At 48.3% G+C, this 14,568-nt stretch overlaps 1 protein-coding gene across 1 annotated transcript; it reads left to right on the plus strand.

Moving 5' to 3' along the window:
* The first annotated feature begins 262 nt into the window (after nt 1–262).
* On the plus strand, nt 263–14,130 carry LOC133353806 (uncharacterized). The gene is made up of 5 exons (XM_061570227.1): nt 263–894; nt 2,403–2,563; nt 5,206–5,554; nt 13,531–13,592; nt 14,067–14,130. The coding sequence occupies exons 1-5, from the start codon at nt 370–372 to the stop codon at nt 14,128–14,130; spliced, it is 1,161 nt and encodes a 386-aa protein (XP_061426211.1). The 5' UTR covers nt 263–369.
* The last annotated feature ends 438 nt before the right edge of the window (nt 14,131–14,568 follow it).

Below are 14,568 nucleotides of genomic sequence, written 5' to 3' on the forward strand. Positions count from 1 at the left end.
TTTGGTACAGATATAATGGGAGGCTGATCGACCACGTTATGTATGCCGATGATTTGGTAATAGCTGCTCATTCAGAAGAGGAGTTGGAGACGCTGCTGCTGAAACTGGAGCGTGCCACTAAGAGGTGGGGCCTTACCATCAGCCCCACCAAAACTAAGCACCTGCCTGGGTATTTTGTACCATCAGACACTCCACCCCCACAACTCCCAATCGGTGATGGGGCAGTTGTGGAGAGAGTGGAGAGTTTCCCATACCTGGGCAGTGTGCTTATGACCGGCTCCAGTTTATCAGCAGAGGTCTCACTCCGAATCAGTCGAGCGGCATTATCTTTTCATCGGTTGCGTAACGCTGTGTGGAAGCTACCTCCGCATGAAGCTTCAGGTCTTCTCGGCCACGGTCATTCCCTCCCTTCTCTACGCTTGCGAAACGTGGACCCCCCTAATGGAGCAACTTCGTCGGTTGGAAACATTTAGGCTGGCCTGCCTACGATCCATCCTGGGTTTAACCAGGCTGGATTGTGTAAGGAGCTCACAAATCCTTGAAAGATCTGGGCAAAGTCCCATCGGTGAGCTCCTCCGGCAGGCAAGGCTGCGTTGGCTGGGTCATGTAGCACGCATGCCCAGCTACCGCATGCCTAAAATCGAGGGGGCTAAACGGGCGCGGCGCGGGCTAGAGAAGAGATGGAGTGATGTGGTACAGGAGGACGTGGAGCTGAGTGGACTTGCCGATGACTGGTACCAGCAGTGTCAAGATCGGCCTCAGTGGAGGAGGCTCGTGAAGGACGCTACTGGGCAGTTGGAGGCAGTCGCCCTCCAACAACAACGGAGGGCTGAGGAGCGACGTTCACAACAACGAGCGGAGCGCCGGGTGGCTAAAGCACAGCAAGTTGGTACGGTAGGGGGCCACAGGTGGTGCATCAGCCAGTCATCTCGGTCATCTCGGTCAGTCGACCCGTGGCACCTGCTGGGTCTGCCCCGTGACCTCCTGCCAGCGGGCGTTCGACACTTCACGTGGCCTCAAGGTGCACTTGGCCTGGCACAAGCGTCGTGGTGACGTCACCGCCACTTAGTGGCGAATGGCGGTTGTTGTTGTATAGGTGTGTGTGTAGGTGTGTAAGTGTGTAGAGGTGTGTGCGTGTAGGTGTGTGGGGAGCGGTAGTGTAGCAGTTAGCGCGCTGCGCTATGAACCTGGCGACCCGGGTTCGATTCCCACTCACGGCTAACACCAGTGACGATTATCTGAACCGGTCCTGGGCCTCCCCTAGGTCGACTCAGCCTTAAATGAGTACCTGGTGCGGTGTGTAAACATCGCCACTGGGGAGACAAAGGCGGTCGGGCGTGGTGCTGGCCACCCACCCCCTCGTGTACCGTTCCGGCCTTCATAGGTGCTCGCTAACAGCACTTGCCTCTACAGTCTGTTAAGGCTATACGGGGGATCTTTGTCTTTGTAAGTGTGTAGGTGTGTGTGAGTGTATAGAGGTGTATAGAGGTGTGTGTAGGTGTGTGTAAGTGTACGGAGGTGTTCGGGTGAGTAACCCTGGCAGCGCAACGCTGCTGGCGTCTCGTGCTGCCGCCTGTACCGCGCCTTGTCCACCAGAGGACATCGCCTACCCACGGGTTGTGTGGCGTCAGGGTGAGAAGTGGAGGGTGGGGGAGGGGTCCGGGGGTGGGGGGGGGCTGCTGCTGCAGCGCTCAGCAAGGGGTCGTGCTTGGTGCACCACTGCCAATTCTTTATTGCATCGATCTATCTCATTCTTTGTCTCTGCTTCTATTTCTTTGTGCCCGAGTATGCACCGCTACTTGTGGTACCCTATCTGTACTCATTGGAGAGCCACATCCAAACCACTAAATCTTCTTGTTTCTTGTGTGAAGCCCTCTCCAATATTTTATTTTATTTCTGCAAAAGGGCTGCTGCCATGACTGTGGGATGGTTGTCACGATTGACTTCAAATGTCGCGGTTCGATCTCCCAGCCTGGCCTTGAAAACATTGACCAGGATTCTTACAATTCCCTGTTTTGTCCACCCACAGTCCATCGGTGGGTCGCGTGCAGTGGGATAAATGGCGAGTACTCCCACCTCTTTCAAGACGAATGGTCAGTGTGGAAAAGTTGGCCAAAACATACCCACCGGATCGGCACTCTAGACCTCCCTCTAGTGGAGGTTCTTTCACCAGCAGTTGCATGAGCAAGTAATTGCAGGGCTGCAGCATTAACCTCACGTGTACAACAATCATCTGTTTTACGTGAATTTCAGAACTCCTTGATCCAGACCCCAGCATCCCAGTGCTGCAGGCTCAGTGCTCTGCATCGGTGTTACCATTGCGCCGTTGCTCCTCTGCAACCCCGTGCCACCCGTTGCCGCGTGTGACGTCGCTGCGCCCTGTGCACCGCACGTGTCCCCAGCCCCTGCCGCTGCTCCGCCGGGACACCGGCTTGATGCTGACGATGTCTCAGGAGCAGGCCGCCTGCCTCCTGGCCAACGCCTTCTTCTGCACGTTCCCCCGGAGCAACGCCACGGGGACCCGGAGCGAGGACTCTGCCTGCCCCGACATCAACGTCAACAGGTGCAGCAGCAGCAGCCCATCACTGTGGATTACACACCGTACACCGTGTGTCATGCAGTACACACACACAGATGCCATGCTCTCTCTATGTAGAGTATTTCTTGCTGTATATGTAGCGTCGGAAATGCAAAGCACACACCACCTGTAGTTGCGGGCACGAGTCTGCAGGGGGTGCCACCGTGAGTTAGAGAGAGAACCGGGACCGTTGAGAGGCCGAGTTCCCCCCCCCCGACCACAGGTGAGGGGTTGGGGGGTTATTCCAAAGCCACCTGGAAGGTTCCAGAAAGGGGGCGGTACCGGGGGTGGAGAGTCCCCGAGGTGGGTATAAAAGACGGACCCCAGGACGGCCCGAGGCAGTGCTCTGAAGACGAAGACTGAAGACCGGCTAGGCTAGGACCCTGGGACCCTGGGACCCGACGTCCTTTTAAGGGGCGGGGCCGAGCACGGACCAGTGGTTGAGACCCGCACCTTGGCTGGGTCGGGTCAGCATAGCCTCCCCTAGGCCACCCTTAGTCGGAGGACTCAGAGCCCGTAGCCCCAGTGATAGGGCACGTTAGCCTGGAGGCCATACCTCCCAAAGTAGTGGGAGTAAAAGGGGCTTCTGTTATAAGATTTAAATAAACCGTGTTGCCTCTAAGCTACGTCTCCAGTCTCCGTGGGAACCCACTACATATACACAAGAAATGCTGTTCTACACATAACGGCCATGCCACGTTTCAGTTCAAAGTAACTCTGCAGTACGTGCACAGGCTATGCTCCTTTACACATACTCTGTATTATACGGCACACACTTTCATGGTGCTGTCTACATGGTATATGATGCGTTACACGTAGGCCATGCTGTATTATAAACTCCATTCAAAGTATCAGTTTATACGTAGCCAATGCCACTGTACAAAGACAAAGATCCCCCCTCATAGCCTTAACAAATTTTTGAGGCAAGTGGTGTTAGTGAGGACCTACAGAGAACGGGCACAGTACACAGGGGAGTGGGTAGCCAACACCACGCATTTGTCTCCCTCGTGGTGATGTGTACCCACTGTATCAGGTACTCATTTGAGGTTGAGTCGATCAAGGGGAGGCCCAGGACCGGTTCAGATATTTCCCACTGTTATACCGGTAGGAACAACAGATTCCACACTGCCCACCAGGGATTGTCTGTCGTGCATGGGGAGGGGAGGGTGGGGGTGGGAGGGGTGGGGCTGGGTAGAGAGGGGAGGGTGGGGAGGGGCTGGGGGAGGAGGGGATGGTGGGGAGGGGCTGGGTGGGGAGGGTGGGGCTGGGTGGGGGGTGGGAGGGGTGGGGCTGGGTGGGGAGGGGCTGGTCACCCCGTGGTGCCCTTATAAAACTCAACGTTTAACCTACACACACTACACACTACACTATACACTACACGATACACTACACTTATACAAGTGTAGTGAGTTCTCAGGGAGACAGACGACGTAGTTGAGGCACACTCTTTTATTTAACCAAAAGGCGGTAACAATACTTGAAGGGGTAATGGCCCCTTCACCCGTACTCAATGGGAAACACCCCTAGCACTATCCCCTGACTTCTCCTATTCCCAGTCCTCCGCTATGAGTGCTAGGGGAGGCTATCTGATCCGGCCCTGGTCAAGCACGGATCCCGGCACCCAGCTAACCAGGCCGTGCTCTTACAAGAGCAGCGGTCCTGGAGCTCTTGGGGCCGCGCCACTTGCCCTGCTCGGCCCTGACAAGGACAGCGAGCCAGGGGAGTTCCAGGGCCTATTCTGCCGGTCTTCAGTCTTCTCTGGTAAGCGTCTAACACACTGGCCTCGAGCCCTCTGGCTCCCCGCCTTTTATAAGAATCCTCTCCGAGGGGTGGGGCTATGGGGGATCACAACGCCCCCATGCCCCCCCAGGGTTAACCGATGCGGACGTGGATGTAGACACCCGTGTGTGGGTCCAGACACCCTTGTGTTTGTCCGCCTTTCTTCCCGTAACAACCCATAAATTTGTATTTAGTGTTGAAAAACTGGCAGGATTTTACGTACTTTGTGCTTATATGCTCAGTTATTTTGTGACTTGCTTACATTTTTACACTTTGCACTCATTTTCTTTTGTTTGTTGTTGTAACTTGCTGACCCTGTGCCTCAACTGCATATCTGTGAAAGAAGAGCTTCATAGCTTATCGGATTCCTCTTCATCCAGTCTAAATAATTTATTCTGATTTTGGAAACCAATGCAGGATAAAACGGGGGGGGGGGGGGTAGAACACACTCCACATTCCACACGGAGAAAGTGGCCCAAGTTTGGGCATCAAACCCAGGTCCCTCTGTGAGTTCCAGCCCTGCCGCCTGCAAACGAACACATGTACAGTTCAAACCCCACGTGTACATTCGGTTATATACGGATGTATTTTTATAATTGGTTTCTGGGTGAAGACAAATAATGAAGCAGCCATATCTTTGCCATGTAGCCTTTCATCCAGTGTGATATCGCAAGACTAATGCCCATTTTGTAACCAGACCCACGATGGGCAAAGGTATGCTGCGTTACTGCAGCATCGTTATTAACCTGGTTAATCTATCTCCGCACGATGGTGGGGGGGGGGGGGGGGGGAGTGCGATCTCTGCTGTAGCAGGAAGTTGGAACGGTGTCGTGCGCATCTCTTTACAGAGCGGAGCCGGCGCTGCCCCCATCCTCCGCGCTCACCCAGGCCTCTAAATGGCTGACGGTTGTTGTGGAGGAAGAGGAGACTCTGGTGGAGGAGCTGTTGGTGCAGGAGGAGGAGACCCTGGTGGAGGAGCTGTTGGTGCAGGAGGAGGAGACCCTGGTGGAGGAGCTGTTGGTGCAGGAGGAGGAGACCCTGGTGGAAGAACTGGTGGTGCAGGAGGAGGAGACCCTGGTGGAGGAGCTGGTGGTGCAGGAGGAGGAGACCCTGGTGGAGGAGCTGGTGGTGCAGGAGGAGGAGACCCTGGTGGAGGAGCTGTTTGTGCAGGAGGAAGAGACCCTGGTGGAGGAGCTGGTGGTGCAGGAGAAGGAGACCCTGGTGGAGGAGCTGGTGGTGCAGGAGGAGGAGACCCTGGTGGAGGAGCTGGTGGTGCAGGAAGAAGAGATGAGGGGGGAGACAGAGGAGGTATGGACGAAGGAGCAGGAGGAGGAGATGGTGGTGCAGGTGGAGGAGACATTGGTGGAGAAGGAGATGACAAGGAAAGAGGATCAGGTGATGGTGATGCAGGAGGAGAAGAGGAAGCGAGGGAGTCTGGCCCGCATAGGGAGAACCATCCGTTCACTCCTCCGACGCATGCTGCTGTGTGGTGGCCGGTCCACCACACAGTAGAGGTGGTGGTGGTGGTCACGGATCGTTGTGAACCACAACCACTATCACCATACCCACCACACACACCCTGCACCCATTCACCCCCCTGTGATACCCACCACCCAACGCACACCACACACACATTGCACCCACCCACCCCATGATCCCACCCCCACCACATTCCACACAAAGGGTTAGGGGTTTAGAGGGTTAGGGATTTATAAAGTTAAGGGTTTAGAGGTTTTGGGTTATTTCAGGGATAAGGGGTTTAGAGGTTTAGGGATTTCGAGGGTTATAGGGTTTAGGGGTTGAGGGGATTCGAGAGTTAGGGGTTTAGAGGGTTGGGGTTTAGAGGGTTAGGTGTTTAGAGGATAAGTCTATTTGGGGTACATGGTTTTAGAGGGTTAGGGTTTTCAGGGTAAAGGGGTTTAAGAGTAAAGGAGTTTAGAGGGTAAAGGGGTTTAGAGGGTTAGGAGTTTATAGGGTTTTGGGTTTACAGTGAGGGAGAAAAGTATTTGATCCCCTGCTGATTTTGTACGTTTGCCCACTGACAAAGAAATGATCAGTCTATAATTTTAATGGTAGGTTTATTTGAACAGTGAAAGACAGAATAACAACAAAATCCAGAAAAACGCACGTCAAAAATGTTATAACTTGATTTGCATTTTAATGAGGGAAATAAGTATTTGACCCCCTCTCAATCAGAAATATTTCTGGCTCCCAGGTGTCTTTTATACAGGTAACGAGCTGAGATTAGGAGCACACTCTTAAAGGGAGTGCTCCTAATCTCGGCTTGTTACCTGTATAAAAGACACCTGTTCACAGAAGAGTTTTAGAAGGTTATGGGTTTAGAGGTTTTGATGTTTAGGGGATTAGGGGTTTATAAGGTGAGGGGTTTAGTGGGTTACGGTTTTACAGGTTTAGGGGTTTCGACGGTTTGGGGTTTATAAGGTTAAGGGTTTAGGCAGTTAAGAGTGTTGGGGGTTTATGGGTTGCCATTTTATAGGGTGAGGTGTTTAGACGGTTGGGGTCTTAAGGCGAAAGTCCTTCAGAGGATTTGGTGTTTAGAGGGTTAGAGTTTAGAACGTTTTGAGTTTAGAGGGTTTAGAGAGTTACGTGTTTAGAGGTTTATGGGTTTTAGAGGGTTAGGGGTTTAGAGAGTTACGTGTTTAGAGGTTTTTGTGTTTCGATTGTTGGATGTTGAATGGTTTAGATGGTTAGTAGTTGAGGTTATAAGGGTATGTGTTTAGGGGTTTAGAGGTATCGGGGTTTCAAGGGTTAGTGATTTACAGTGTTACGGGTTTAGTGGTTTGAGAGTTGAGGGTTTAACACGTAGACTTTCACAACTAATATTGTCCATAATAAAGGTTTTTTTTGGTTTAGTCTCCAACACTAAATGGCACTTTTTGTTGATGTGACAAATTTTACTAATTGGCTGTTTCAGGTGGTGGTTGGTTTAACGACACGTTTATATTTACATAATCTAACAAAAAAAAACCTTTATGGGTTTAGAGGGTTCCGGGTGTAGTGGATTATGTGTTTAGAGGGTTAGCATTTTAGGGGCATAGGTGTTTTAAGGGTTAGGTGTCTAGAGGGTTCGTTCTTTAGAGGGTTGGGGTTTAAATGTGTTGGGATTAGGTTACAGATTTAGGGTTTTAGAACGTTAGGGGTTTGAGGGTTAGGGTTTTAGAGGTTGAGGATTTAGGAGGTTATGAGTTCAGAGGGTTAGGGGTCTAGAGGGTTAGTTCTTTAGAGGGTAGTGGTTTAGATTGGTTGGTATTTAGAATGTTAAGGATTTAGGGTTTTAGAAGGTTAGGGTTTCAAGGTTTAGAGGGTTAGGGATTCAGAGGGTTTCGAAGTTTTGGTTTTTATTGGCTTAGACGGTTAGGGTTAAAAGAATAAGGGGTTTAGAGAGTGAGGGTTTTGGTGGGTTAGGGTTTTAAGGGTAAAGGGGTTGAGGGTTAGGGGTATAGGAATTTAGAGGGTTAGGGGTTGAGATGGTTAGTGTTTTGGTGGTTTAGAGTTTAAGCTTTTAGAGGGCGAGGGGTTTAAAGATTAGGGTTGTAAGGGTAAATGGGTTGAGAGGGTTAGCGGTTTAGATGGTTATGGATTTAGATAGTTAGGGGTTTAGAGGGTTTTAATTGTTCGAGGTTTAGTGGTTAAGGTCTCTGTGCGAGTCCAACATGTTTGTATGAGTCTATGGTAAGATAAAAAGAGTTCAGTTTAATTTGTATATTTCGAAACAATTTGTTTACCTTTCCTGTGATGTTTTTGTATCGTATTTTTGTTATTTTCTGACCCACAAGATTGGACGTCTGTGAAAACAGATCGTTATAGCTCATCAGATGCATCCAGTATAAATAAATATTCAAATTCTAATTCTATTGACCTCTGTGCGAATCTATAGATTTCTGTGTGAGTTTTTGGGCCTTTGAGTGTATGGATCTCTGTGTGAGGCTATGGGTCTCTGTGCATGTCTATCGGTCTCTGTGAGTATGGGGTCTCTGTGTGAGTCTGAGTGTCTGTAGGAATGTATGGGTCTCTGTTGGGGTCTATGGGTTTCTGGGTATGGTTGTTTGTGCGAGTCTTACATGCACAAATTTAACTTAAAATGGCCATTGAGGGTTGCGGAATCCAAGTTGAATATTAAGTTCCCTGCAGTGCAAGCCAGCTCTCTAGTCGTGTCATCAAACAGCCCCTTTAATTCTTTATAATAATAAAATAGACTTAGTCCAGGAAATCCACACTGAGTCACAGTCAGGTCCTGAATTGTTTTTTTACATTTCCGACGAATGAATGATGAGTTCTTACACAAGTGGAGGGGGGGAATTCGAGAGACTTGCACCGTTGTTTCAACTGCCATAGAAACAAACTGGTGACCTTAGGATCATCGCAAATCCAGTGTGCTAACCATTACACTGTGGCAAATCACCCACACGCTCACTCACCGAGCTACACACATTCACTCAGGACCGCAGCTCACAACACTTCTCTTTCTGCTTCTTCTCTTTTACTGACCCCATGCATAAAACATCAAGGTGCCTTACAATGGGGGGGGGGGGGGGGGTAAGAAGTGGCTAAGTTAAAATTCGAGATGCTTTCTTAAAAGATAAATATTTTTAGGGGGGACCTGAAGGCCCAAACTGAACTAGACTCCCTGACCAACTTTGACAAAGAGTTCCAAAGTCCAATGGCCACCGAAGCAAAATCCCGGTCGCCCATGGACCACTTTGAGCTTTCTTCTCGCGATACAGAGATCTAAATCAGCGAATCTGATGATGCAATTTACATGAAAGTGACGCTTCACAGTGGACGTTACAATTCCCGCTGATGGCATTACTACTATAATAGCCCAGAAATGTGTGTAATGCACGTGACGTCACTCCACATACCCCCTCCCCCGTCATTAATAATAAAATAATCATGAGCGGGTGGATTTTTACACTCACGCGGAAGGCCGAGTGGAAAGATAGTTTTTTCGCAAAGTTGCTTCAAATATGACGTTTCTTTACAGAAAGTAAAAAATAAATATACGCAGCAGTGCTACATCCGTACGTGACGTCACTGCAAAAGAGACACCCCCCCCTCATTCATAATCATGAGCGGGTGGATTTTTACATTCCCGCAGGTTGATTGGAAATAATTTGTTTTACGCAAATTAACTTTAAATTTGACGTTTCTTTATTGAAATGTAATCAAATCAATATTTCTACGCAGCAACAAAGTGTATTTGGTGTCTTTATTTATTTCTTCAGCACTTGAAACAAAAGGTAAGTCTAATTTTTGCTTCTAAATTATTATAAAAGTAGCCTATAGCCCGTCCAAGGACGGGTGTATTGCAGTTAATCTGAAATATTCAATCGAAAATAAAGACCCGCTCATGATTATTAATGAGGGCGTGGGGCCAGGGTCCACATGAGTGACATCATCATTCCATGATCATTGATGAAGGGGGGGAGCTCCATGTGGAGTGACGGAATCCGCTCATGATTATTGATCAGGGGGGGGAACTCCATGTGGAATGACATCATCCACTCTTGATTATTAATGAGGGGGTGGGTGGCGTGGTCCACATCAGTGACGTCATCCGCTCATGATTATTAATTAGGGCGTTTGTGTCCCGCGCGTGACGTCACTCCACATGCCGCACCCCCGTCATTAAGGTAGAGCAGAATTATTATTTGTTGCAAATTCGCTTTAAGTTTCACGTTTCTTTATTTAAAATGAATCTAATAAATAATTCTACGCGGCAACAAATTGGATTTGGGGTCTATATTTTTTCCTAAGATAAGTCTAATTTATGCTTCTACATTTTGGTTACATAGACATTTCTCGGTGATTTTCCAGATATTGTATTGCAATCCAATTTATTTGCACCCCAGCGACCGAAAGCAGAAAATAATAAAGTATCAGAGCAGTGAATTAGAACAAATTGAAGGTCAGTTATATACAGTGCTACAGTGAAATGCAGTGAAGTGTTTTATGACATAATTTCGTGCAAGATTCACTGCCATTCAATTAACACAAGATACAATTATACTCTGCTAATTTTTTTCGTAAATATTACAGCTTCCATCCTAGGATGGGCAAAGAAGCTAGTTTGATAAGAGTAGGCCAATGTGTGTTGCTGTCACGGTTCAAATTTTCCAAATTCACAAATGACCGACAAATTCCTCAATTGGCATTCCACAAAGCAACATCACAACATGTAGCTACTGCAGACTACTGTATGTGCTGTACTGCGCCTTCGTGATAGCCTTGCGCTGTAAGCCTTGCGATTTTACACCTCCCCCTTTTATATCGTTTAGAAAATACGTTGTCACTTCATTATCAACACCACCGCTACCCGACTAGCATTGCCTCAACCCACACTCATGTCGCTGACAGCATCGTCTGCCCTTTCTCGTAACTGTCGCCTCTCAACCTTCACCTCCACCTAACCCTGTACACAAACTACTTTGCATCGCGCATAAAGAAATGTTCTGTACTATGGAGTACAATATAGTAATTACGCATGATATTTTAGTGATTTTATTTTCATAATGTACTGCTAATAATGTTTTAACGTTCACTGCCGAAACTAGTATTGAGTGTAGTATTTTTAGTAATTGAATGTAATGTTGCGGATACGTCTAGGATGAAGATGCACGCATTAATACGGCTTCAGCATTGTTTAGTCCTCGTGGCAAAATTGCGTTGATTTACGTCGTTTCGGTATTCGTTGCCGCACATTTAAGGAAAGCATCCCCGACATAAACCGGGGTATTACTGTCAACTAAATTATTATTATTCAAGACTTACCACCTCACGTGTAGGTCGTCGCGATCGCATGCTAGAAGCTTGCACATTTGCCTGTTTCTCATTACGAACGTGTCCCAAGGCCTTGTTCAGATCACCTTGAGTGTGGGCCAAGGCAACTGCGTGCACGGACAGTGACCCACACTCGGCGCGGAGACGTGCCACCACCCCACGCACCTCGCGGCTGTACAGGAGGACAGAAACAAGAGTTAGGGACAAGGACATTTTTATTATTGTTACACTTCCTGACCCAGAAAATCCTAAGTCTCAAGAATATTTTTAACGAGGGTCATGCCATTTTTTTGGCAGCAGGAGGGGATGATGATTGCATGTGTCATCCGAATTCAGTAATTTTGCAAGTAATTTCCAGCATTGGGATAGATGAGCAATACATGTTCAATTGGAAGGGGTTTTTTATTTTATGGGAGGAAATCCATGTGTAGTGAGTCCAACTGAGTTGCAGAAGTTCTTCTTCAGAGGCAACACAGTGCATCGCACGCCGTGCTCTGCTAGAGCCGGCATCACTCTGCAACACACACGATGCTGTCCGGCACCATACAGTTACATCCCCAATGTCACTCACTACACATGTGTAGAGTAGTATGACGACATGACATCATGAGCGCTGTGAGGCGCAATGACGTCATGTCACGGGAAATACTTAAGGGGGACCTCGTGGCGAAAGCGGGGTCGTTGTGGGAGCCCGGGATGGTGAGCGTCTTAAGAAGGTCTCTCCTGCTCGTGACCGGACGGTGTTGGCTGATCCCCCGTCCGGGTTCTACGAGTAGGAGAGCCGAAGATACAGCCAGGGGTAGGGCTCAGAGAAGTCTGCAAGAAGCGGTTAAGATTACGTGGGGTGCTGCTCTCCTCGGTCGGGTGGTGTTGGATAAGCCCCCATCCCAACTCGAGTGAGAGGCCAAGAGATAGCCCAGGCTAGGAATAGATAGAGCCTGACGTCCGCGTCAAGGACTGAGTGTAGGGACACCTACCTCTGGTGTGTTTTGTTACCTCTGTGTTAATAAACTGGCGCAAGCCCTTACTAAAAGTTCAGTCTTCGAGTCGTCCATGTACAGCAGGTGGAGAACATACACACTCCTCAATTAAGCCCACAAATCAACTATGCATCATAACGCTGGCCGTGGAAACCTAAGTTTATGAATAAAATAATTGACGTGGCTCAGCGGTAGTGCATTTGCCACTTGTTGCAGAGGTTTGCGGTTCTATTCCGACAGGCCGTCCTGGTTAATACTAAGATGTACGAGCCGTAAAATAAACGCCATCGGCTTCACAGGGGACATCGAATATCCCGTTTAACATGTAGGCTTTCACGACGAATATCATCCATAAGAGGTTTGTTTTGTTAGATCGTGTAAATATATGTGTCGTTAAAATCCACCACCACCCGACACAGCCAACTAGTAAGGGTTGTAATGTAAACAGAACATGCCAATTTGTCACTAGTACAGCACACTGGTGTGTTGGAGAGCCAAGCCACAACATTTACAATCTGAGTACGATGTTTTGCCAGTATTACAACTAGCTTCATCAGGCGACAGACAGATTTGTGGAGAAGTCCACCTGTTTTGTTCCTTATATAGAGGCGTAGATGTGGTGACCACACTTCACGCTCTTGCGTAAAGTGGAGGGGGGGCGATTAATGAGTCAACGTACATTATGCATGTGCATTATACGAGCCCTTTAATCTTGTCCTTCCAGTCCATTGTATTAAAATAGCCGTATCAATGACAATACTATATTCTATCAAAAAAAATAAAAAATATATTTTGAAACAATCTTTTTTATATGTTATGTTTCGGCTTGGGTCTAATTGTCAACGCTCAACTTACGTAGGCTGTAATTGACCACGGTCCCTTACATTATGGCAAGCCTCGGGGCCACTTCCTGGAGTTGTGGAGTTCTGCCATTACTCATACGGTACATTTCATTAAAGCGTGTTTAAAAAAAAGTATTTTAAAATATTACTTATTCAAAAGAAGTTTTAGCATCTGTATTATTAGTGCTGTTACCAATACCTCAATGAAGCCCTCATATATTGCTCATACATGTGCAATAATACAGGTCGACGACAAGCGACTGTGTTCATTCAGACGCTGTCTCCCCGACAGACCTGTTCTTCACCTGAGGACGGCTGCTTGCGTTGTGGCCGAAACGTCGTGAAAATTGTATTTTATTATGTTTTATTTTTATTATTTTATTATTTCCCTTCTACGTGACTTTACCGAAAGAACCAAAAAGAAGCGACTGTGTCTCCGTCTGTTTATTTCTTCGTTATATGGACAGCTCGCGTTCCGCTCTCTCGGACGTTCCGCGGCGCGTCGCGTGAGCTGGCGTCCCGCTTCCCCGCTCCCGCGCACCGCTGGCAGACGGCGCGCTGGGAGCCGTCTCCGCGTCGCCACGTGGCCGATGGCTCACGGAGACCCGCGACGTGGTCCAGCTTCCAGCTCTCACCAACTGACCTCGAGCCCCTTCCGGCTCTCCATTATATCCCCTTCCCGCGTCACCCAGACTCTGCCCTTCACCACACCCCTTGAGAACTTTCCAGATAATACCACCCCCTAGCGCCCGCGGGCTCCACCCTTGAACCCTTCCCCCGATGGCTCGTGTCGCCTGGATGGGTTAGGGGCTGGGGCGGCGAAGCCCCAGCCTACGCTCGCATTACACATGTAAGAATTAAAGCTGTTGGGAATGCATCCCCATATATACAATTGTCTAATGAACTCCTTTATGCGCCGATTTGATTAGTGGCCACTTCTCCAGCATACACATTTTGAGCACTAAGCAAGGTCTGCCTGTACAATAATTTTCACTATTATTATTCAAGCACACAAATACCTCTCTAGACGTGGGCAGCATGGCTCGACCTCTGGTCTTGCTCCGTGAATTGCCGGCATTCTCGCAGACGCCCCATGCCTCACTGCATGCAGCTAAAGACATGGCTGTACTCTCCAATTGCTGTCAAATGAGAAGAGAGTTTAAGACACCATGAAGGACTTTTCTTGACACTGCAACACCACCACACCATCTTGACTAGTTTTACCGCGTCAATGACCACATATGCCAATGCAATTTATATACAGTGAGGGAACAAAGTATTTGATCCCCTGCTGATTTTGTATGTTTGCCCACTGACAAAGAAATGATCAGTCTATAATTTAAATGGTAGGTTTATTTGAACAGTGAGAGACAGAATAACAACAACAAAATCCAGAAAAAACGCATGTCAAAAATTTTATAAATTGATTTGCATTTCAATGAGGGAAATAAGTATTTGACCCCTCTGAAAAACATGACTTAGTACTTGGTGTATAGAATGTGTGGTGCAGTAGTGAGCGCACCGCACTGTGCTACAAACCCCGGCAGAGAGACGAGTTTGATTCCCACTCATGGCCACTGCCACCACC

This window comes from Lethenteron reissneri, chromosome 45 (assembly GCF_015708825.2).
Source record: "Lethenteron reissneri isolate LAM-NWPU_2019-01 chromosome 45, ASM1570882v1, whole genome shotgun sequence".
In the NCBI taxonomy this organism is placed as follows: domain Eukaryota; kingdom Metazoa; phylum Chordata; class Hyperoartia; order Petromyzontiformes; family Petromyzontidae; genus Lethenteron; species Lethenteron reissneri.

Coding starts and splice junctions, on each gene's coding strand:
- LOC133353806 (XM_061570227.1), top strand. CDS start 370: ATGAAGCTTCAGGTCTTCTCGGCCACGGTCATTCCCTCCCTTCTCTAC. Junction 895..2,402: donor AAGCACAGCAAGTTGGTACG/GTAGGGGGCCAC, acceptor ACGTGTCCCCAG/CCCCTGCCGCTGCTCCGCCG. Junction 5,555..13,530: donor AGACCCTGGTGGAGGAGCTG/GTGGTGCAGGAG, acceptor CACCGCTGGCAG/ACGGCGCGCTGGGAGCCGTC.